The sequence below is a fragment of the Macaca nemestrina genome, chromosome 15 (genome assembly GCF_043159975.1).
Source record: "Macaca nemestrina isolate mMacNem1 chromosome 15, mMacNem.hap1, whole genome shotgun sequence".
Lineage (NCBI taxonomy): Eukaryota > Metazoa > Chordata > Mammalia > Primates > Cercopithecidae > Macaca > Macaca nemestrina.
In genome coordinates, this window is record NC_092139.1 from 99604780 (window position 1) to 99628407 (window position 23628).

At 47.1% G+C, this 23628-nt stretch overlaps 1 protein-coding gene, 2 long non-coding RNA genes and 1 other non-coding gene across 4 annotated transcripts; 3 read left to right on the forward strand and 1 right to left on the reverse strand.

Moving 5' to 3' along the window:
• The first annotated feature begins 2128 nt into the window (after positions 1-2128).
• LOC105487193 (tyrosine 3-monooxygenase/tryptophan 5-monooxygenase activation protein eta) lies at positions 2129-15410 on the forward strand. The gene is made up of 2 exons (XM_011750534.2): positions 2129-2409; positions 13946-15410. The coding sequence occupies exons 1-2, from the start codon at positions 2323-2325 to the stop codon at positions 14597-14599; spliced, it is 741 nt and encodes a 246-aa protein (XP_011748836.1). The 5' UTR covers positions 2129-2322; the 3' UTR covers positions 14600-15410.
• Positions 2421-5863, forward strand: LOC112427625 (uncharacterized). Its single transcript, XR_003019317.2, has 2 exons — positions 2421-3406; positions 5005-5863. It is a non-coding gene; the product is annotated as an uncharacterized lncRNA (long non-coding RNA).
• LOC112427637 (small nucleolar RNA U13) lies at positions 11247-11349 on the forward strand. Its single transcript, XR_003019336.1, has one exon. It is a non-coding gene; the product is annotated as a small nucleolar RNA U13 (small nucleolar RNA).
• Positions 15411-15908: 498 nt separating the features above from the next.
• Positions 15909-22863, reverse strand: LOC105487194 (uncharacterized). The gene is made up of 3 exons (XR_011614079.1): positions 22777-22863; positions 22503-22552; positions 15909-16023 (listed from the first exon to the last, which is right to left on the reverse strand). It is a non-coding gene; the product is annotated as an uncharacterized lncRNA (long non-coding RNA).
• Positions 22864-23628: the final 765 nt, after the last annotated feature.

Here is a 23628-nt window from a genome sequence, read left to right on the forward strand (position 1 = left end):
TGGTGAGAAGAAAAGCTTCATGGGAGAACCAGAGTGTCATTTACACATGTCAGAAATCAATTATTTAGAATGTTCCAGCTCTACCTAATTTTCACTGTTTTGAAATCAATCTTAGTCCAACCTGATCAGAAAAGCTGGAAGGGTTCTAAGCCCTCTAAGAGCTAGAAGGAACTGAGGAGGTGCCCCCATCCAGGGCTGGCCCTCCTCCCACCTCTCACTGGGACCCCATCCTTCTGGGGGGTGGAGTGGATGATTCATTACTATCTAGAATGCTCTTTAAATATATTCACTAGGGGAAAGATCAGACTGGTTTGTTAACCTCGATTCCAACAGCAAAGGTGACTCTTCAAAGCATGGTGAAGCCTGGGGTGGGTGCCTCCTCCCAGGCCCACATTCAAATCCTGTTTCATGGGCCCCCAAAAGTGTGATCGTTTTAGCATCACAGCAGGAAGAGGAAGGCCTGGGAGGCAAGAGACCTGGTATGGAGGCCCCAGCTCTGGTCACTCGCTGTGCAAACTAGGGCCAGCCCCTCCTTTCCCTCAGACCTCAGTTTCCCCTTATTCAGGACAAGGGGTTAGATAGGGGTGATTCTAAGGGTCCTGCCAGCTCTGACATTCCAGCATGTGGATATCTATTCTTTAGTCCTTGAAACAGTTAAGTCTAATTCTCCAGATGGAAAACAAGTCCAGAAACGGCCTAGTCTCCAGTTCCCTCCCTTCTCCTTTCAAACACGTCTTACTCTCTAGAGCAAGATTCCAGGCCTGAAATATGGCTTCTCAATTACCTAAGGATGAAGCCTCAAATCTTCCACCTGGCATTTAAAACATTCCGTAATCTTGTTTTACCCAACCTCACTTCCCATTGTTAGGCCTCTCTTCTCACCATCTCCCAGGTCACTGCCAAGCCTTTGCCCATGCTGTACCCCAGGCCTTAATCTCTTTCCTGACTCTACTCCAAGATCCAGCTTATCCCTGCGGGCTGAGCATGCAGTAGATGCTCAGTAAATTCTCAGCGATCCCAAGGCCCCTTCTCCTACACTGCCTTTGGCATGTTGGAAGTCAGTTGGGGCCCTGTTTTAAGCATTATATTCCTAGCTTGTCGGGCAGCCCAGCCCAGGGCCTGGCACAAGGAACCCTCAGTATCCAATGCCAGCCAGGATTGGGAGGGGCTCAGTGACCAGCCAGTTGGGCCACCCCAGCTCTTTGCCACAAGAGGAAGTCCAGCCTGGGTTTGGACTCAGATCCTGGCCCCACCACTTAACAGGCTGTGTAAACTTGAGCAAGTCACTACCTTGCTTTTCCTCAGGTTCCACATTTTAAATATGGGGAGACCAGCTGTGTCCACGTGGGCTGGGTAGTGAGGATTAAAGAGGAGAATGCTCGTACGGGACTAGCCCTGGGCTGGCTCCTAATGTGTCCTGAATATTACTTGTCTCGGCCTGGTCATCCAGTCCCCTCTGGTGGAAGGCACAAGCCTGCCCAAGGCTATGTCTCAGGATGTGTGCGACTGCATGTGTCTGTGTGTGTGGCGGGGCCGTCCCCGAGGGTCGGACTCGATTCTGCCCGGACCAGTGCAGACCCAAGCACAGGGTGTGGCCTAGCAGAACCCACGGACAGGCAGGGCTCGGGGCGGGCGGGACGGCTGGGGCGGGGCGGGGCGGGGCTGACCCGCCCCTTGGGGCACGCGGCCTCCCGGCTTCTCCGCGGGTAGGTTTGCTTGCTTTTGGGGCCCTTCTCAAGCCACATCGCTAACGTGGTTGAAGTGGTGCGTTTCAGGGTGGCGCTATGACAATGCACTCCCCGTGCAGCCGCCATCACCGCGCCGCCTCCTCCGGCTCCGCAGTCGCCTGCCTGGCTTTCCCTTCTCCACCTCCATCTCTGCGGCGGTAAAATGCAGCACTCGCAGAGCGCCTGCGCGGCTTTCAAGCGGGGCGGCGGCGGCGGTGGCTATTTATAGTAGGTGACGTCACCTTGAAATAGACCGTTAGGGCCGGCCCGCCCTTCCCCCCTCCCACTCCCGCCGCTCCCCGCCGCCCGGCCAGGCCACTCTCACTGCGCAGGCGTCGTTTCGTCCTCCCATCCCCCAGCGCGACCGCCTCTCCTCCCTCGGCGGTGTCCGCGGCGCGAGCCACAGCGCGCGGGGCGAGCCAGCGAGAGGGCGCGAGCGGCGGCGCTGCCTGCAGCCTGCAGCCTCCGGGTCGGCCGGCGAGCCAGTGCGCGTGCGCGGCGGCGGCCTCCGCAGCGACCGGGGAGCGGACTGACCGGCGGGCGGGCAAGCGAGCCAGCGGCGTGAGGCGCGAAGCGAGGCCGAGCCGCGAGCGACATGGGGGACCGGGAGCAGCTGCTGCAGCGGGCGCGGTTGGCCGAGCAGGCGGAGCGCTACGACGACATGGCCTCCGCCATGAAGGCGGTGAGCGCGCCGGGAGCCCAGGCGGCTGGCCGGGGAGGCCTGGCGTTGGGGAGGGACGGGGATGGCCGCGGGCGGCGTTCTCCTCCCGGCCATGGGCGACCCCACGACCCGGCTGGGCGTGGCCGCCCGCGCTTCCCGCTCCCGCTGGGCGCCCCGCCACTTCCTGAGGCTGGGCCCGGGCTGGGGGATCCGGGAGGGTGCATCTCGGGGTCGCGGCGGCAGCCCCGTTGGGGGCGGGCGGGCCGGGGTCGCCACATCTTAGTTCGGATCCCGGGCGGGGGCAAAGGGTGCCCTAGGGGTCGTGAAGGAGCCGCATTCCTCCTCCTAGAGCGTTTCACCGGACCCGGGGGCCCCCCCTCTCGTCTTCCTCCGTTCCCCAACTTGGAATAAAGAATCACCTAGTGAGTGGCGCCCTGTCTCAGCTGGTTTTCTCTGCTACGTCCTGAAGTCTGTAATTCCGATCTGTTTTGCTCTGCTTGTTCGAATTGTTCTGGTTTCATCTTCCCACTCCTGGGGGTCTGGCTTTGTGTGCGAAGACCCCTTTCCTGCAGTCTAGGCGTGGACGAGGGCGAGAGAGGGGGCGGAGGGTGTGGGGCCCATCACAGCCCCAGGTTTGCTGCTGCGCTGTCTGCCTGGAGATTAAAATGAAACGTGACTTCTAGGTGAGACTAATCTGTGTGCCTTTGCATTCCCGAGACCCTCATAAATCGATTCTGCAGCTTCTTCTCCGGTGGAGGAGTCGTGCCCAGCCACACCCTAGCAAAATACCGTGGGTCACACACCACCTGCATTTCTGAGTTCCGGTTACCATCTCACTCACTCTTCACGTTATTTTACGTTTTCTCTAAATGAGTATTTCCTCTCACTGTGTCAAGGTCACGCAGTGATAGAACTACAGCTGCGGCCACCATCCTGCTATGTTCAGTGTACAACCTCCTGAGACCTGGGAGGAGCCCCTTGAACCCCGCCTTAGACCTACAGATGCAGAAATTCGGGGGTGAGACTCATATCTGCATCGTAACCAGCTCTCACAGGCGATTTTTAGCTGGCTTAAGTCTGAGAATTACTGCCGATGACTATAGTAAATGTATCCTTTGCTGGCCTTTTGGAGGGAGTTGCGAAAAAACTGCAAATACAAAGGCTCCCTAAAATCTTAAGTCATTTGGAAAGCTCATTTGAAGGCTGTTGACCTTAATGTCAGACAAAATATGTAGTTGGGGCTAATATTTAGGATTGTTCAGGTAAGAAAGGTACTTGAAGAGTTGCCTTTCCTGTGGTGTCCTTGTTACACACAACTGGGTGTGTTTGGAGACCAGCAACACTGTTGCCCGTATGTTGATTTGTGGGTGAGCTTGACTTCAGCACTATTAGCATGCTGTTTTGGTGAGGCAGGAGGTTTTCTTCCAAACCCGGGGGGCCGTCTAGGTCTGGAGGCTGAACTTCATGTAATTCAGGGGGTCCTTTAAAAGAAAATCTAAAATATAATTTTTGCATATTGTACAGAAATGGGACTGACTGAATGCATTTCCTTGGAAGGGATCCCGAACCTTAATTTTCTTTGGGATAAAGCTGCCTCTGTCCACAGCAGGTCACACTTAAAACTCTCCTCCCCAGTTACTGAGTGGTGCTGGGATTATGCAGGCTGAGGCCTCGCCACACATTTTCATGAAGTGGTTGCTCACCCTCTAAGTGAGACGTAAAGACTGCAGTGTTAGGAGCCCTTTGGGAAATAAATGTGGTGAAAAGAAAGGAGGGACAAGGTTTAAATGAAGGGGAATGGAGGTGAAGGAAAAATGGCTAGAAGGTGCGTTTTGAAACAATCAGAAACCTGAAGCAACTTGAAATGGGGGAAAAAGGCAAGAATGGAGAGATGTTACCAGAACAAAATCTAGTTTGAGTAGAGAAAAAGATTGGCTTTCTAGTAGGCTTGTAAAATGCTTTCCTGCAGCTAGCTACTAGTGTCCATAGATCTTCTCTGGAGGGTTAAGGTAGCCTTTTGTAAACCAAAGGAATCTATAATATCTATATTTGAAATAATGAGTTGGAAAAGCCAGCCAGCATTGAAGAGTCAATCCAAGCTTTAATTCTGCCATCTCAGAATTGTGATAAACCATTTCTCCTCCATCATCTAAATGTAATATATTGTGCTTATAGATATTTTCTTTAAAAGAAAAATAATATGTTGGAAAGGACTGGCAGGAGTCACTTTCCCTGCTAAATTGGTGTTTGTAGATTAAATTCTTAATGTTACTGGGATGACTCAGTCTCTATTTTATTAATCTCTTTTGGAAAAGGTGTAAATTTCAGTAATCCTCTGGGTTTACCTGGGCTTTGTTCAGAGCTGTGGAGGTAAGTAGCCTGTTGTAGGGAGGATGGAGCAGGACACCTGTGTTGAGGATATATTCTGATGCCACCACTCTGTAACCTTGAAACTTAATCTTGGCTTTAGGTCCTCTGAAGTATAAAAGTAGTGATGTTATTAACAAGTCAGTTTTGCCTTCGGTCTTCTAACTTGCTTTCTGTTTCCTTCACAATTAAAATGCTCACCTGATAATATTGCCTTCCTGTAATGATTGATGTTCCTTATTCTACCAGCGTCACCTGGAGGACAGTGTTGGTAAGCTTGAAGAAAAATCGTGCATATTGGAAACAATGGTCTTGCCTCAAACCTGTTGAGAACTTCTCTTCCCTGCTTCTCTCCATAATTTGAAGAAGCAAGAAATGTTTCTGAAGTGAAGCATAAAGGAGTATCTTCAAGCTTTCTTTATCTTATACCTACCAGCTTGCATAGAGTATAATAGTGGGAAGAAACATTGTGAAAGATTGTAGAACCTAAGTCCTTTCTAGGCTAGGCTTTGAATGACCTTACCCAATTTGTAGTCTCTGTAAGTACCGTTTGATAACTGAAATAAACCTATAAAGTGGGATTAAATGTTAGTCCGGAAAACTAAGTGATTTAAGGAAAGAGGGAAAATAACCAGATAGATTTCTGGTGGATATTCATAGACATAATTTCATCATGTCTTATGGCCCTAAGTAATCTATTTTATATTAAAACATAGGTGGTAATTGTGAAGTTATCAAATGTAAAAATTACTGGAATAGCATGGTGTTTTAACACTGATAAATCAGTTGATTACAGTGTTGACAGAAAACGGGGAGAAACACATTTGAAGTACTTGCAGAATATATATATAGAAATCTTAAGTGCAGGAAACAAAACTACAGTTTAAGGAAACAGGAGTCGGAGAGGAAGGGCACTTGGCCCAACTACTGGCAAAAGGCTGTTGTTGCAACAGCTGTGAGATTCTGGGAAGTGGGGAAATGAGCAGGTGCTGTGTAAAAGTGCACAGCTGACTGCCCCAGGTGAGACAGATCAGTGTCACAGTAGGAGGATTTTGAGGTGTACCAAAATTGTGATTAGTATGGTTTTTTTTTTTTTTTTTTTTTTTTTTTTTTTTAAAAAAGAGATGGTCTTGTTCTGTCGCCCAGGTTGGAGTGCAGTCGTGGGACTATCATAACTTGCTGTAGCCTTGAGCTCCTGGGCTCAAGTGATCCTCCTGAGCAGCTATGACTACAGATGCATGCCACCATGCCCAGCTAATTTTTAAGTTGTATAGACAGGTCTCTATATGGTGTCCAGGTTGGTTTCAAACTCCTGGTCTCAAGCAATCCTCCTGCCTCAGCCTATCAAAGTGCTAGGATTACAGGAGTGAACTACCACACCCAATGAGTATGAAATCTTAGAGCCACATTGATACTATAGTTTGAAATATGTAAAAACTAGGGAGCTATGTTTCCCACTAACTAGGCATTTAAAATGTAATCGTCTTGGAGGAGGGAAGAAGGCCCTGGAATTGTAATAGTTTGAATTTAAAGGGTCTTTCAGGTGGGCCACCAGCTTACATGGCTTTCTTGCTCTGAAGTAGGAACTGTGGTCCCCATGTGGGTTTGGGTCCCTGAATTATCCCCAGAAGAACTTCCACAGGCCAGAACTGACTCCCTTAAACCAAAAATGTATTTTCTTTGATGGGGATTTTTTTTTTTTTTGAGACGGAGTCTTGCTCTGTCTCCCAGGCTGGAGTGCGGTGGTGGGATCTCAGCTCACTGCAACCTCCGCTTCCCGGGTTCACACCACTCTCCTGTCCCAGCCTCCCGAGTAGCTGGGACTACAGGCGCCCGCCACCATGCCTGGCTAAGTTTTTGTAGTTTTAGTGGAGACGGGGTTTTACCGTTTTAGCCAGGATGGTCTCAATCTCCTGACCTCATGATCCACCTGCCTCGGCCTCCCAAAGTGCAGGGATTACAGGCGTGAGCTGGGGATTTTCTTTAGTTGGTCTTTGTCTGGGATTTTATATTAGTGACAGACTACAGTGTCCCACTTTCCAGAAATATGGTTTTGGAGAGGGTACCCCCAATTTTTTTTTTTTTTTTTTTGAGACAGAGTCTTGCTCTGTGGCCTAGGCTGGAGTGCAGTGGCGCGATCTCCACTCATTGCAAGCTCCGCCTCCGAGGTTCAGCCATTGTCCTGCCTCAGCCTCCTGTGTAGCTGGGACTACAGGTGCCCGCCACCGCACCCAGCTAATTTTTGTATTTTTTTAGCAGAGACAGGGTTCCACCGTGTTAGCCAGGATGGTCTTGATCTCCTGACCTCGTGATCCGCCCATCTCAGCCTCCCAAAGTGCTGGGATTACAGGCGTGAGCCACTGCGCCCGGCCTGTTTTTTTTTTTTGTTTTGTTTTGTTTTGTTTTAATGTGTGTTACATTTAGCAAGTTTATAGAACTTATTTTACTTTTTTTTTTTGGAGACAGAGTTTTGCTCTTGTTGCCCAGGCTGGAGTGCAGTGGCGTGATCTCGGCTCACTGCAAACTCCGCCTCCTGGGTTCACGCCATTCTGCCTCAGCCTCCCGAGTTGCTGGGACTACAGGAGCCCACCACAATGCCCAGCTAATTTTTTGTATTTTTAGTAGAGATGGGGTTTCACCATGTTAGCCAGAATGATCTCGATCTTCTGACTTAGTGATCCGCCTGCCTCGGCCTCCCAAAGTGCTGAGATTAGGGGCGTGAGCCACCTCGCCCGGACTTCCGTATTTTTTAGTAGAGACAGGATTTCACCATGTTAGCCAGGATGGTCTCGATCTCCTGACCTTGTGATCCGCCTGCCTCGGCCTCCCAAAGTGCTGGGATTACAGGCGTGAGCCTTTGCGCCCCGCCTTTTTTTTTTTTTTTTTTTTCCCCTTAACAAAGTATTGAATTTGAGTTTCTCCTGAGTTAAGATGTGCAGGACTATGTTACATTTTATTTGGGGTATTTTAAGAAATTATTTCATATTCTTTTTTTTTTTTTTTTTTTTTTTTTTTTGAGACGGAGTCTGGCTCTGTCGTCCAGGCTGGAGTGCAGTGGCCGGATCTCAGCTCACTGCAAGCTCTGCCTCCCGGGTTTACGCCATTCTCCTGCCTCAGCCTCCCGAGTAGCTGGGACTACAGGTGCCCGCCACCTTGCCTGGCTAGTTTTTTATATTTTTTAGTAGAGACGGGGTTTCACCGTGTTAGCCAGGATGGTCTCGATCTCCTGACCTCGTGATTCGCCCATCTCAGCCTCCCAAAGTGCTGGGATTACAGGCTTGAGCCACCGCGCCTGGCCTATTTCATATTCTTGACACCAGTTGTTTCTCCATATTGCCTTTAATGTATTTTTCTCCCTGCACCCTTTAGTATATTTTTATGCAGGCCCCAAAATGTCTGTCTCTAGGTTGCTGGTAAAATTCCTCCTAGTGTCCCAAGTGGAGGCAGCTTGTCTTCTGCCCCAGCATTTGGTGCTCCTCCCACCCTACTCCTGGCTGCAGTGGCATTCCTTTCTGCGGTGGTGAGTGTTGGCACTTCCAATGATCCGAACCTGGCACAGCTTCTGAAGCCTTCAATTCTGATGCCTCTAGGGACAGTAGCATGCAGTAATGCCATTCAGATGCTATTGTATTTAATCCTTGCCAGTCCCCATGAAAATGTTCAATTATGTCAAAAGCAAGGCAAAGGCAGTCTCTTGACTATACTAGGGCAGCTGTTTTATTTGACTAAAATTTAGCTTAGAGTGGATGTAACTTACCTGAACTTGCCTGCTCTGAGCTTGAAGTTTAGCCTATAGTAGCGTTACAGAATTGCAGCCTCATCCTGATAAGGATAAGGGGCTCAGCCTGACCCTGGCTGGCGATGTTCTTGCACAGTGGCCCATAGGACTTGGTCTGTTGGTGGATATCTTGCCAGCTTGGGGCCAGGCCAGGCAAGATCCTCACTTCCTAAGCATAAACTTGGGAAAGAGCTCAGCAAGTTTTCATCCCTCTAGCTCACTTTTTTTTTTTTTTTTTTTTTGAGACAGTGTCTTGCTCTGTCCTCCAAGCTGGAGTGCAGTGGCACAATCTTGGCTCACTGCAACCTCCACCTCCCAGGTTCAAGCGATTGTCATGTCCCACCCAACTAGCTGGGATTACGGGCGCACGCCACCTTGCCTGGCTTATTTTTGTATTTTTAGTAAAGACGGGGTTTCTGTATGTTGACTGGGTTGGTGTCGTACTCCCTGGCCTCAAGTGATCCACCTGCCTTGGCCTCCCAAAGTGCTGGGATTACAAGTGTGAGCCACCATGCCTGGCTCCTCAAGCTCACTTTTAACACACACACGTACACACGTACTTCTTCCAAAGAAGCTTAAAGATTTTATGATGTGGTTATGTTTACTTAATCGTGAGAATCATTTACTTACTCATATCAAAAGCAAGCTGGTTGGTGTAGATGTGGGTAACTATAAAGGATGAGCCCATAGCATATGTGGAGCTGTGAAGGATGGCAGCATGTTTGAGTGAGGTGACATTACCCCTAACTTAGGCAGCTATGGCCTGGCAGCTTGGGGGTGGCATTTTGTTTGCTCAGTGTTACTTTTGATGTTGGGTGTTTCCAAGATTAAGAACTTTAAATTTTCCTCAATAGTCCCCGTACTATTTTTGGCGGTGGATCTGTTTTTACTCACACACACATAGCTGTTTGCCTTGTGAGTAGTGGGAGGAGGCCTGCAGGGGTTTTTGGGTAAACGAATAGTGTCATAGGAAGATAAGTGAATGATCAGCAGGCCAGGTCATTTTTGACATTTAGCAATGTTGGGTAGTCCTGGAGCAGAGAAAATGTGAAATGAGTGCCCTGGGGTGGGGACTAGGTGTAGCCAAAGGCTGTTTGGTCAGGACATTAGTAAAACTAGCTGGCAGGGAGTCCAGTCCTTAAAATAAATGGAGAGGAGGGCCTTTGTGCATGGGAAGAGCTCATCAGTTTAAGTTTGTCATTCAGGAAGGGTGTAAGTAGGATTACAGAGGGTGGGAAGGCAATCAGGACACCTAGAAAGCAGAGAGGCTGTGAGCAGAGGTGGCAAACCCCCTGGTTTGTGGCCAGTTGAAGACTCAGTGCCCAGCGTGGCTACACTGGGGGAAGGTGCCATGTGGCAGAAATGACTGTCGTAATCCTGGTGTTAAAGAGTGGAAAGAAGGCTGAAAACTGTTGTCTAGGCCTGTCTCTAAAATTGTATGTCTTGTTTTTGCTTCATGTTCCTGATTTGTAGAGATGCAATAAATCATTTCATTAGGTTTTGCAGCTGGTCATAGGTGGCATGGTTGGGACCTGGAGAGCATCCATTACTCTGTGTTGCCACCCAGTGTTTGCCTCTGTTAGTACAGTTTATGACTGAACTTTTCATTAGTTCTCCTGGCGCCTGTATTTGGGTATTTGATGTGTTGGGAACTGGTTCTAAGTATCATCTATCAAGATTGGCTATAAATCTTTTTGTTTTAATGGACCATCTGATTTTACATGGGTCTGTAATTTTCCAGTCTGGGAAAAACTCAGATTTCTTTAGTTATCTGTTCAAGTAGTAAGCCATCTTCATTTCATGTTTCCTTTTGTCAACTGAATTATAACCCAGGAGTATTAAAAAATACTGTATTTAAATATATCCAGTTATTTCCTAGTTAGGCCCTGGCTGGGGTATGAGGAACAATATTTGCTTGCTGAGATATGTTAGTCACCCTCAGCTAATGCTGATAGTGATTCATTCAGACTGGCAGGCAACCAGATGATTGTTACATAAACACTACTACTCCCAGTAAATGATTTTTCTTGTGAAGGTGTCATAAATACTGCCCAGTAGCCTTTTTGGCAGTTCAGTCCTGAGGGAGAAAGAATACTCTTACAGATAACACCCAACCTTCACATTAGTAGGATCAACTTCATCATGCTGTGCCACACCTTTTATTGGTGCACAGGAAAAATGAAATCATGGAATGTTGGAGCTGAAGGAGGCCTTGGAGATCATTTGGGCTAATCCTGCTTATTTTACCTTTGATGTCCAAAAAGGTTGTGATTTGTTTAAGGTCACATAGCTAGCTCAGACTAAACTCCAGATGTCTTGGGTTTAATAATTATACTGCCTTTTGTGTTATGCAAGCACTCATACATACGTGTATTTCAGATATGCACTCTCTTTAAATGACATACTCTGGGAAGTTACCTTGGTGTATCTTTGCCAGTTTCACAGAAGCAGTTTTGTTAGTCACAGAAGGAAGTATATTGTGACTCCTTATGGATATTATTTGCATTTTAATGCCAAATGGCCTTAGTTGGATTTAATTACTACAAGATCAAAGGAGCTCTCCAAATTCTGTTATTGTCTCATGCTTTATTAAATGTTGCTCTAGAAATGCAAGTCATTCTAGAGGATTCAAGCATTCTGAAATTTATCAGAATATTTGGGATGGAATTTTGATTTAGAAGTGTGGCTCCCTTAAAAGACTAAGTAGTTACTCATCTTTTTGTAGTTCATAAGTGTGATGATTGGGTTTTGACATGCATGTGTGAGGTGTGCCACCCTCAAACCTTGTTACGATGTAGACACATGACCCTCTGATGTGGGGAGAAAAAGACTAAGTTATTAAATATTTACAAAGTCTATTTTCCATAAGAAAATGTATGTAAGTGTTTAAAGGCACTTACTAGAGGAGGAAACTAGTCGGGTTATAGGTGTTCAACGTGATTTAAGGGGAGCATTGATTTTAGATTGATTCATGGTAGACTGGAGCGGATCACAGTGAGAGGTATGGAGACTACTGATGAATATGTGAGGATGAATAATGAGAACCCTGGCTTGACGGGAGTGGAGGCGGCACCCCTGGGAATGGTGAGGATAGCTGTTAGCCAAAGACCACACTGAAGAAAGAAGTGGGGTTTGGTTGATGGGTAGGCAAAGGAGAGACTTAATCCTATGTTTGTAGCAGAAGAGTAGGGGTTCTGGGGACAGGGAAATGGAGACATTAAGAGTGAGCTGGTATTTTTATTTTGTCTGGGGCTTGGGGGTAGGGAGGACTCAGACAATTGCTTGTTTTACTTTGTAAGAACTTGGCACAAGTTTTCTGATTTTTACATGTAATAATGATTACACTTGCTGCTTATGTCCTTGAACCACTAATTCCCCAAATAAACCATCATTGTTCAGGATTTCTGATACTCCACTGCTCAGTCTTCTCAATTCATTTTAAGTGTGTCTATTTGAATATGCTATTGATAACTTTCCCCATTGAACTTGGCTTTTTCCCTCTATTGGAGGTTCTGTCCTTACAGACTGGTTTAAGTAATACCTTTTTTGTTTAGTGTTTTATGGTTTCCTAAATGCTTTGCTTTCCTTTTTTTTTTTTTTCAGTGTTAAAATTAAAGACCTTTACCAGTAGGTCATACTAAGGAATCCCTCTACTTTATAGACGACACACCATCTTTTAAGGGCTTGTGAAATGTCCTGGGTCAATTTAGCAAGTCATTTTCTGTGCTTGGGCCCAGACCAACTCTATTAGGAACTCTATTAGGAAACTCTGTTAAACAGTTTCCTAGGGGTTGCTGAACCTAGTACGACAAACTGGATAGCTTAAAATAATAAATTTATTCTCTCGTAGTTCTGGACGCTAGAAGTTTGAAAGTGAGGTGTAGGCAGGCCACATTCCCTCTGAAGGCTCTAGGGAAGAATCCTTCCTAGGCACTCTCCCAGCTTCTGGTGACTTCTGGCAACCCTTGGTGTTCCTTGGCTTGTAGATGCATAACTCCAGTCTTTGCCTCCACTGTCACATGGCATTCTTCCTGTGTGTGTGTGTGTCCAAATCTCAACTATCCTTATAAGGACACCTGTAATTGCACTTAGGGCACACCCTAATATCCAGTATGACTTCATCTTAACTAATTACATCTGCAAAGACCCTATTTCCAAATAAGGTCACAGTCACAGGTGCCTGGGGTCAGAACTTCAGCATATCTTTTGGCGGGGGACACAGTTCAACCCACTGCAAAGTCTAATAATGCTCTTCCTACTAACTGCATAGCTAGTTCACTTGTAGCTGGCATCAGGGAGAACGAAGGGAAGTTAAAGCTTGTAAAATTTAACTCTCCCACTTAAAATAATTGATGCTTCCATCCTTGATGACCAGAGTTTCCTGTGAGGTAGGTCAGAGTACAACTTGCTGCTGAGTAGCTGTGCTTCTTTTCACCTGGAGCTGGGGGCACTTTCATGTCACTAATGAATTCTTCTTCATTTTGGTTTGGGAGAGGGCTGGGAGTATCAGTCAGGGTTCCATGTGTGGCCACACAGGGTGAAGCTCTGGCCACTGGATCTGTGTGATGTTCATCTGATCTGTGGAGCCCCACCACCTGTTAATGTGTATTTGAGGAGTGGTTGGTTCTTTCCAGAATGTAAAGCTGGAAGCAGAGTCTGGAACACTTCCAGTCTGTCATCTTTGAACATCTGACAAAGGGACCGCATGATCTTACTGTTCTGAGTTTTTTTTTTTTTTTTTCTTTTTTGAGACAGAGGCTCACTCTGTTGCTAGGCTGGAGTGCAGTGGCGCAATCTTGGCTCGCTGCAACCTCTGGGTTCAAGCGATTCTCCTGCCTCAGCCTCCCAAGTAGCTGGGACTACAAGCGCACCCCACCATGCCTGGCTAATTTTTGTATCTTTAGTAGAGATGGGGTTTCACCATGTTGGCCAGGATGGTATCGATCTGTTGACCTCATGATCTGCCTGCCTTGGCCTCCCGAAGTGCTGAGATTACAGGCATGAGCCACCGCGCCCGGCCTGTTCAGAGTATCTTTTGCGGAGTAGCTGAAGCTTGAGGTTTTCTTCATTGTGTACTGCTGCTGTACAACCTTTTCATAATTATCCTGAGTCCCATTCCTGCACCAACATGAAAGCAACATCTTATGAGACCTCATTTATGAATTTCTCAAGCCCCTGTGATTTTCTGTTTTGGGTGCCAAGTATTTATCTCTTCTATTAGACTACAGTCTTTTCTTCACATAGGATTCATGTCTATATTGGTTTTGTCCATGGGTGGTTTTTATTCTCCAGAGTGACTGACTTGTTCATAATCCTGTTCTTGAGAAGGATTGTTGATTATGTTGAAGGGAAGGCTTCTTGCCAAGATTTTCAGATTTTCCTTTCAATGTTTATCTTCTTGGGGTTTTGCAGGTGACAGAGCTGAATGAACCTCTCTCCAATGAAGATCGAAATCTCCTCTCTGTGGCCTACAAGAATGTGGTTGGTGCCAGGCGATCTTCCTGGAGGGTCATTAGCAGCATTGAGCAGAAAACCATGGCTGATGGAAACGAAAAGAAATTGGAGAAAGTGAAAGCTTACCGGGAGAAGATTGAGAAGGAGCTGGAGACAGTTTGCAATGATGTCCTGTCTCTGCTTGACAAGTTCCTGATCAAGAACTGCAATGATTTCCAGTATGAGAGCAAGGTGTTTTACCTGAAAATGAAAGGTGATTACTACCGCTACTTAGCAGAGGTCGCTTCTGGGGAGAAGAAAAACAGTGTGGTCGAAGCTTCTGAAGCTGCCTACAAGGAAGCCTTTGAAATCAGCAAAGAGCAGATGCAGCCCACGCACCCCATCCGGCTGGGCCTGGCCCTCAACTTCTCCGTGTTCTACTATGAGATCCAGAATGCACCCGAGCAAGCCTGCCTCTTAGCCAAACAAGCCTTCGATGATGCCATAGCTGAGCTGGACACACTAAACGAGGATTCCTATAAGGACTCCACGCTCATCATGCAGTTGCTGCGAGACAACCTCACCCTCTGGACGAGCGACCAGCAGGATGAAGAAGCAGGAGAAGGCAACTGAAGATCCTTCAGGTCCCCTGGCCCTTCCTTCACCCACCACCCCCATCATCACCGATTCTTCCTTGCCACAATCACTAAATATCTAGTGCTAAACCTATCTGTATTGGCAGCACAGCTACTCAGATCTGCACTCCTGTGTCTTGGGAAGCAGTTTCAGATAAATCATGGGCATTGCTGGACTGACGGTTGCTTTGAGCCCACAGGAGCTCCCTTTTTGAATTGTGTGGAGAAGTGTGTTCTGATGAGGCATTTTACTATGCCTGTTGATGTATGGGAAATCTAGGCGAAAGTAATGGGGGAGATTAGAAAGAATTAGCCAACACAGGCTACAGTTGATGTTTAAAAGATCCATTTAAAACAAGCTGATAGTGTTTCGTTAAGCAGTACATCTTGTGCATGCAAAAATGAATTCACCCCTCCCACCTCTTTCTTCACCTAATGGAAAACTGTTAAGGGAAGCTGATACAGAGAGACAACTTGCTCCTTTCCATCAGCTTTATAATAAACTGTTTAACGTGAGGTTTCAGTAGCGCCTTGTTTTTGCCTCTTTAAATATGACGTGCACAAACCTTCTTTTCAATGCAATGCATCTAAAAGTTTTGATACTTGTAACTTTTTTTTTTTTTTGGTTGCGATTGTTTAAGAATCATGGATTTATTTTTTGTAACTCTTTGGCTATTGTCCTTGTGTATCCTGACAGCGCCATGTGTGTCAGCCCATGTCAATCAAGATGGGTGATTATGAAATGCCAGACTTCTAAAATAAATGTTTTGGAATTCAATGGGTAAATAAATGCTGCTTTGGGGATATGATCTCTGCGTATGGTCTTGATTTTCCCTCTCAAGGTACTGTTTAGCCAGCCACAAACTGCGGCTTGAATCTCTCAAACATGAAAGCATTTGTAGTACTTTATCCAAGTTTTCCTGCCCTCTGATTTCATTACATATTTTGCAGCATATACATAGGATTCATAGATTTTAAATAGTTTTCTGTGAACCCAGCTAACATAGTCTTTCCGATCAGTTTTCCTGGTAACTGGTACTTTTTAATGAGCCTCACAGAACAAAATGCAGTCTTCCACAGTATAGCACCTCTGAAAGGCTGTGGTCTCTGTTTAACTTGAGAGTGTATTTAACGCTGAAGGTAAATACTGAGCTTATACATGTCCTCAAATTTTCTTAATGTAATAAAATATTAGGGGCACAACTTGCATCCCTGAAATCTTTAGTGATTATTGTTAAATGGTTAGTATTCTTTAAAATAGAAAAGCAAACCTCACTGAGTTAAAAGAAAAAGACTAACCTACCCCTTAAATACTTGCTTGCCCCCAAGGTGTCTCTCTTGAGACTCGGCATCACTGGCCGACTGTTCTTGAGTGAGGTGGTTTCCTGCATCTCACGATTTTTATCACCTCCAGAGTGGCACCTAGGAATAAACATGTTTGTTAGGTAAGTTGGTTCAGTAACACAGAACCCTTAAACACCTTTTTCTGTTTGTTTTTTTGAGACGGAGTCTCACTGTGTCATCCAGGCTGGAGTGCAGTGGCATGATCTCAGTTCACGCAGCCTCCACTTCCCAGGTTCCAGCCATTCTCATGGCTCAGCTTCCTGAGTAGGTGGGATTTCAGGCACCCACCACCACACCAGGCTAATTTTTTTTTTTTTTTTAAGACAGAGTCTCACTGTGTCTCCCAGGCTGGAGTGCAGTGGCCGGATCTCTGCTCACTGCAAGCTCCGCCTCCCGGGTTCACGCCATTCTCCCGCCTCAGCCTCCCAAGTAGCTGGGACTACAGGCGCCCGCCACCACGCCCAGCTAGTTCTTTTTTTTTGTATTTTTAGTAGAGACGGGGTTTCACCATGTTAGCCAGGATAGTCTCGATCTCCTGACCTCGTGATCCACCCGCCTCGGCCTCCCAAAGTGCTGGGATTACAGGCTTGAGCCACCGCGCCCGGCCACCAGGCTAATTTATATATATTTAGTAGAGATGGGGTTTTGAATGTTGGCCAGGCTGCTCTTAAACTCCTGACTTCGTGCGATCCGCCCACCTTGGCCTCCCAAAGTGCTGGGGTTACAAGCGTGAGCCACCGTGCCCAGCCTTAAACACCTCCTTGACTAAAGTTTGGCATTAGACTGATGGAAATGGCCATGACACAATCTCTGTCCTTGATTTTGTGGAGCACATAGCTTGTAAGCATGTAAGTTTAACCTATTTTCTTATTTTGAAGTAGAGTATGAGCCCCCCATGTGCCGATGAACACTGCTCAGGAAGCCTGTTTCAAGTTGACCTAATTTTAAGATAAAGTGGTTATTGAGTTTCACTTCAGTTAGTAGGTCAGGTGTTTGAAAGTCAACAAGCTTTACATGGCTAAGACACTTGGTTTTGATAAACATGTAGACAAAAGGTTGCCGGACTGTGGTAGTGTGCGCCTGTAGTCCCAGCTGCCTGGGAAGATGAGGTGGGAGGATGGAGTCCAGGAGGTCCATGCTGCGGTGAGCTGTGATTGTGCCACTGTACCCCAGCCTGGGAGACAGCAAGACCTTGTGTGTGTCTCTCTCTCCTCATACACACACACATACACACACACACAAATAATTGCTCTTACATTTTTTTTTTTTGTTTGAGATAGGAGTCTCTTGTCACCCAGGCTGGAATGCAATGGCACGATCTCAGCTCACTCTGTGCCTCCCAGGTTCAAGCAAGTCTCCTGCCTCAGCCTTCTGAGTACCTGGGATTACAGGCACCCGCTGTCGTGCCTGGCTAATTTTGGTATTTTTGTGGAGATGGGGTTTCACTATGTTGGCCAGGCTGGTCTTGAACTCTTGACCTCAAGTGATCCTCCCACCTCAGACTCCCAAAGTGCTGGGATTACAGGCATGAGCCAGCATGTCCGGTCGCTTTTCCATTTGAAATGTCCTTTGCAGTTGCTAAAGCATTTACATTTACATTTCACAGCTGTCTTCTGAAAGGTTTCGTCCCACTTCACAGATGAGGAAGCTAAAGTGTAAAGGTTGTGGATCTTGAGAATTTATACAGCTGGTAAGCTACAGAGGACAGCTTCCACCCAAGATTTATTCAGAATTTTAACGGCCCTCTGGGGGGCCTGGGGAACCTTGGCAAGTCATGCCACCTTTGAGGTTCAGCTCCCTCGTTTTTTAAGCGTAGGATTTGGGTTATATGTTTAAATTTAACTCTTAAGTTCTTTGTGTGTAAGGCACCGTATTTGGGAATGAGGTATGGGGAAGTATGGACATGCATGATTAATATTAGCCACATAGGCCGAGTGCAGTGGCTTATGCCTGTAATCCCAGTACTTTGGGAGGCTGAGGTGGGTGGATCACTTGAGATTAGGAGTTCGAGACCAGTTTGACGAACATGGTGAAACCCTGTCTCTACTAAAAATACAAAAATTAGCTGGGCATGGTGGCTGGCACTTGTAATCCCAGCTATGAGGGAGGCTGAGGCAGGAGAATCACTTGAACCCGGGAGGCGGAGGTTGCAGGGACCCGAGATTGTGCCACTGCACTCCAGCCTGGGCAACAGAATGAGACTTGGTTCAAAAAAAAAAAAAAGAAAAAAGGATGTCAGCCACATAAATAATAAATGAGGCTCTTTGAGAGGACCTAAGAGGGAGCTATAAATTACATGTGGCATAAGCTTGGAAGTCTTCACTGCTGCATGGTTTTTTTTTTTTCCCCAGTTCTACTTAAAACGTTTTAAAACTTGTCAAGATAACTTTCTCAAATAGTTAAGAAGGGGTCATTGCAATGTTACAGCACGAGAAACTAAAGTGAGAAATGAAATAGCTTTCTAGGTCATGGCAAAATTGGTGCATCTGGAGTAGCATTCAGATCCTCCCTGGTTCTCTTTTTTTTTTTTTTTTTTTGAGACGGAGTCTCGCTCTGTCGCCCAGGCTGGAATGCAGTGGCCGGATCTCAGCTCACTGCAAGCTCCGCCTCCCGGGTTTACGCCATTCTCCTGCCTCAGCCTCCCGAGTAGCTGGGATTACAGGCGCCCGCCACCTCGCCCGGCTAGTTTTTTGTATTTTTTAGTAGAGACGGGGTTTCACCGGGTTAGCCAGGATGGTCTCGACCTCCTGACCTCGTGATCCGCCCGTCTCGGCCTCCCAAAGTGCTGGGATTACAGGCTTGAGCCACCGCGCCCGGCCCACTCCCTGGTTCTCTTAACTGCCATGCTCTTTGGGTTGAGACTAGAAAGAAAATGAATACGACACATCCCATTCTGAGGACACTTTCAGTGTTTTTAATGTTTTCACTTAGAATGGAAGAAATTATACTTGAAAAAGGATGTTTAAATTTATTGTTGCTGGCCGGGCGCGGTGGCTCACGCCTGTAATCCTAGCAGTTTGGGAGTCCGAGGTGGGCAGACCACCTAAGGATGGGGAGTTCGAGACCAGCCTGACCAACATGGAGAAACCCCGTCTCTACTAAAAATACAAAATTAGCCAGGCGTGCAGGCGCCTGCCTGTAATCCCAGCTACTGAGGAGGCTGAGGCAGGAGAATCGCTTAAACCCGGGAGGCGGAGGTTGTGGTGAACTGAGATTGCGCCATTGCACTCCAACCTGGGCAACGAGAGCAAAAACTCTGTCACCCGCCAAAAAAAATTATTGTTGCTATTGCTTCAGATTTCCAGTAGCTACTCAAACCCTGCTCAAAAGTCCATTTCTTTGAGTTGGGGGAAGGCGTAGGATTCTTGATAATGAAGCTATTGTTGAGTAAATGCTTAGCTGTCTTAAATCGTTTGGGATCAGGGAGCTAGGATTCCGCTTGACTCTGTAAGATTAAATAGGCTGTACATGGGCCATCAGGCCCTCCATACCTTCCTCCCATATACCCTTACAGTCTGTCTGCCATGCAGAGACTGAGAGGGTCCTCGTCTTAGGAGATGTAACTATCAGACAAGCACAAACACTATAATTCAGAGCTGGGTGTGACACGTCATCTTTCATTTTAAAACCCAGTCATTAGACTGGCTAATAAAAATTACCATCACAAACACTGTGTTCTGGGCACTTCAAGTGCATGGTCTGAATCTTTACAGCAGCCTTGGAAGTTAGAAATGTTAGTATTGTTAACAGATGAGGAAACCAGGTATTAGGTGATATAAGGTACATAGCTAGTAAGAGGCAAGGTTGAGACTGAAATAGACTGTCTTACTTTAAGGTTCTTTCCACTACGCCATGGATATTTTGATCACCAACTAGAGAAAAGGAGTCCTAGAAACGTTATAACAGGTGTGGCACGGTGATTCACACCTGTAATCCCAGCACTTTTGGAGGCCGAGGTGGGAGGAGGATTGCTTGAGTCCAGGAGTTTGAGGCCAGCGTGGGCAGCACAGTAAAAGCCCATCTCTACTAAAATTACAAAAATTTAGCTGGCTGTGTTGTTGCATGCCTGTAGTCTCAGCTATTTGGGAGGCTGAGGTGGGAGGATTGCTTGGTCCTGGGAGGTTGAGGCTGCAGTGAGCCCTAATTGCACCACTGTACTCCAGCCTGGGTGACAGAAGGAGACCCTGTCTCAAGCAAACAAACCCGAGGGAATCTATTGTCAAGTTCATTTCCCAAAGTTCTACTCCCATGCCATTCTGTACCAGGAAGGGGAGGGGAAATAACATTTGCTGTCTTTCGTGGGTGAGTCAGTCACCCGGCTAAGTGAAGCTTTATATACATTTTTATTTAATTTTTGAGACAGAGTTTCACTCTGTCGCCCAGGCTAGAGTGCAGTGGCACACTCTCAGTTCACTGCAACCTCTACCTCCCAGGTTCAAGTGATTCTCCGGCCTCAGCTTCCTGAGTAGCTGGGACTATAGGTGCATGGCACCACACCCGGCTAATTTTTATGTTTTTAGTAGACAGGGTTTCACCATGTTGGCCAGTCTGGTCTTGAACTCCTCACCTCAAGTGATCCTCCTGCTTCAGCCTCCCAAAGTGTTGGGATTACACGCATAAGCCACTGCACCCAGCCTTTTTTTTTTTTTTTTTTTTTTTTTTTGAGACAGAGTCTTGCTCTGTTGCCCAGACTGGAGTGTAGAGGCATGATCTTGGCTCACTGCAACCTCCGCCTCCCGGGTTCAAGCGATTCTCCTGCCTCAGCCTCCTGAATAGCTGGGATTACAGGTATGCGCCACCATGCCCAGCTAATTTTGTATTTTTAGTAGAGACAGGGTTTCTCCTGTTGGTCAGGCTGGTCTCGAACTCCTGACCTCAGGTGATCCCCCTGCCTCGGCCTCCCAAAGTACTGGGATTATAGGCGTGAGCCACCACACCCAGCCAATGCCCAGCCTACATTTTAAAGTTCAAGCTAATAATCTTGTGAATTAGGTCATAGCTCCACTTCAGCAGCTCAGAGAGGAAAAGTGACTTTCTATGGTCACATAGCTGAGGAGTGTTAGAGCATGTCTTTGCGAAGGGCCTCAACATACTTTTCATGATGTCATGTTGTCTTTAGACAGGGGCTGAAAGCCTGCCACTCCAGGTCTTCCTTGGTAAGACCTCTTTCTTTCTTGACAGCCAGCCTTTGTTCAATCACCTTCTTTACATTTGCCTTTTAAGCCAGATTGGTCTTTTTTGCTGCCCCACCCGCATCTCCAGGCAATCTGGACCTCAATGTGTTTCTTACTCCTAAACCTTGGAGCTCCTTCACTTTAAAAAGTGAGGTACTGCAGTTTACAGTATAACTCAAGAGATGGATCAAAGCACCAATTGGAATCTTTCCAGCTGTACCCAGTTTGTTCAGCCTGCTCTTACTTTTGCTCAAGCCGTTACTCTCCCGTCTGGCTTTCTTCTCTTGCCCTATTCTAATTCTATTTATGAAATCTTACCTCCTCCCTGTCAGCTACTGCAGTCCCTTCTTTGGGATCCAGTACTGTGGGTCTGTACCACACAATGGCATTTATCTGTCTTCATTCATTCAACAAACACATTGAAGAGCTGCCACTACAGGGTAGACACTGAGCAGGTGGCTGGAGAGACCTTAATGAATTACACAGACATGGACCTTGTCTTTGGGGGACTAACCCTAGTGTTAGAGTGGGGAGATACAAAAAAAGTGGGAACAATACATTAAAAAGATATAAAGTAACTGTGAAAATGTCACTCACGTTCCTCTCCAGGCCTAGCACATAAACTCACAGTAATTAATTCATGAATAACTCATTGATTAGAGGCCAGAATTTTTAAAAAGAAATGACTGAGACTGGGCATGGTGGCTCACGCCTGTAATCCCAGCACTTTGGGAGGCCGAGGTGGGTGGATCACGAGGTCAGGAGTTCAAGACCAGCCTGGCCAACATGGTAAAACGCCATCTCTACTAAAAATACAAAAATTAGGCCGGGCGCGGTGGCTCAAGCCTGTAATCCCAGCACTTTGGGAGGCCGAGACGGGCGGATCACGAGGTCAGGAGATCGAGACCATCCTGGTTAACACAGTGAAACCCCGTCTCTACTAAAAAATACAAAAAACTAGCCGGGTGAGGTGGCGGGCGCCTGTAGTCCCAGCTACTTGGGAGGCTGAGGCAGGAGAATGGCGTGAACCCAGGAGGCGGAGCTTGCAGTGAGCTGAGATCCGGCCACTGCACTCCAGCCTGGGTGACAGAGCGAGACTCCGTCTCAAAAAAAAAAAAAAAAAAAAAAACAAAAATTAGCCGGGTGTGGTGGTGCACACCTGTAATCCCAGCTATTCGGGAGGCTGAGGCAGGAGAATTGCTTGAACCCAGGAGGTGGAGGTTACAGTGAGCCCAGATTGTGCCGCTCCAGCCTGGGCAACAGAGCAAGACTCTGTCTCAGGAAGAAAACAAAACAAAACAAAAAGAAATGGCTGAAAGGACTCTTTTATTCCCCCACCCAAACCTGAGAGTCACACAGCCTTGGGCTTGGCTCTAACGTTACCTGCCAACTGGTGGTGAGACCTTGAGCAAGTCCTGGCCTCTCAGCAGCCTCTGTAAAAATGAGGTTGTTGCATTTAGTGGTCTCTGGGGACCTTTCCATTTCTGAGATTCTGTATATTATTTTCAACTGCTCTGGGATGGTCCCCTTCCTCTTCCTGGTTTTTTCCTGCATTCCTCCCCCTCCCCCTTTCCTTCCGCTCTTCACATTTGTCCCTTCTGTATCCGCCCTCAGCCCCCATTTCCTGGCCACCCCCCAATTCCACCGAGATAGTTACCATGGAAATCATCTCCTGGAAGTGACATCACACATCTCCTAGGCAACTGTTTCCAGGACAGTGACATCATTTGATCGCCATGGCAACCCTCCAGAAGGCCACTTTTGCAGTGAAATGGGCAGACAGAATTTTTATGTTTTTCTGGAGATTGAGGGCAATGCAGGGAAATATTAACAACAACAACAAAATCTCAGGAGTTAGAAGAAAAAGCTTTGAACTTTGCACTTGTTGGGGGCAAGTGGGAAACCAGTGTGGGGCTGGGACAGAATAGAGGCTCGGGGCGAACCCCTTCTCCTTTCCAATAACTACGTTGATCTTATGTCATCAAATTGGGACATTTGAGAGTGAACAGGACACCATTATTATTGTGTGGGAAAGACAAGTGAGCCTGGCCTCCCCAAGCAAACCAGGGCATGTGGCTCCCTGCCCATAATCTTCCTTCAGCTATGGCTCATCCAACAAGCTTTGATTCAGTTCCTCCTGTGTATGGCTACTGGGGATACCACAGCGAGTAAAACAGCCCAGATCCCTGTCCTCATGGTGCTCAGGGTCATGTGTCTGTGGTGGGGTGAGGGTGATCCCACAGTCACCCAAATGCACACAGTGGTATGGACTGGGCACGGTGCTCAAAAGGGAGGGCACTTGAGGGACATGTGTTTTTTTTGGTTTTGTTTTGTTTTTTTGACGCAGTCTCTCTCCGTTGCCCAGGCTGGAGGGCAGTGGCGCAATCTTGGCTCACTGCAGCCTCCGCCTCCCAGGTTCCAGCAATTCTCCTGCCTCAGCCTCCCAGGTTCCAGCAATTCTCCTGCCTCAGCCTCCCAGGTAGCTGAGACTACAGGTGCTCACCACTAC

Bases quoted from the DNA above. Each gene is read 5' to 3' on its own strand.
- LOC105487193 (XM_011750534.2), top strand. From the start codon at position 2,323: ATGGGGGACCGGGAGCAGCTGCTGCAGCGGGCGCGGTTGGCCGAGCAG. The intron at 2,410-13,945 runs GTGAGCGCGCCG...GGGGTTTTGCAG, and splicing joins TGGCCTCCGCCATGAAGGCG to GTGACAGAGCTGAATGAACC.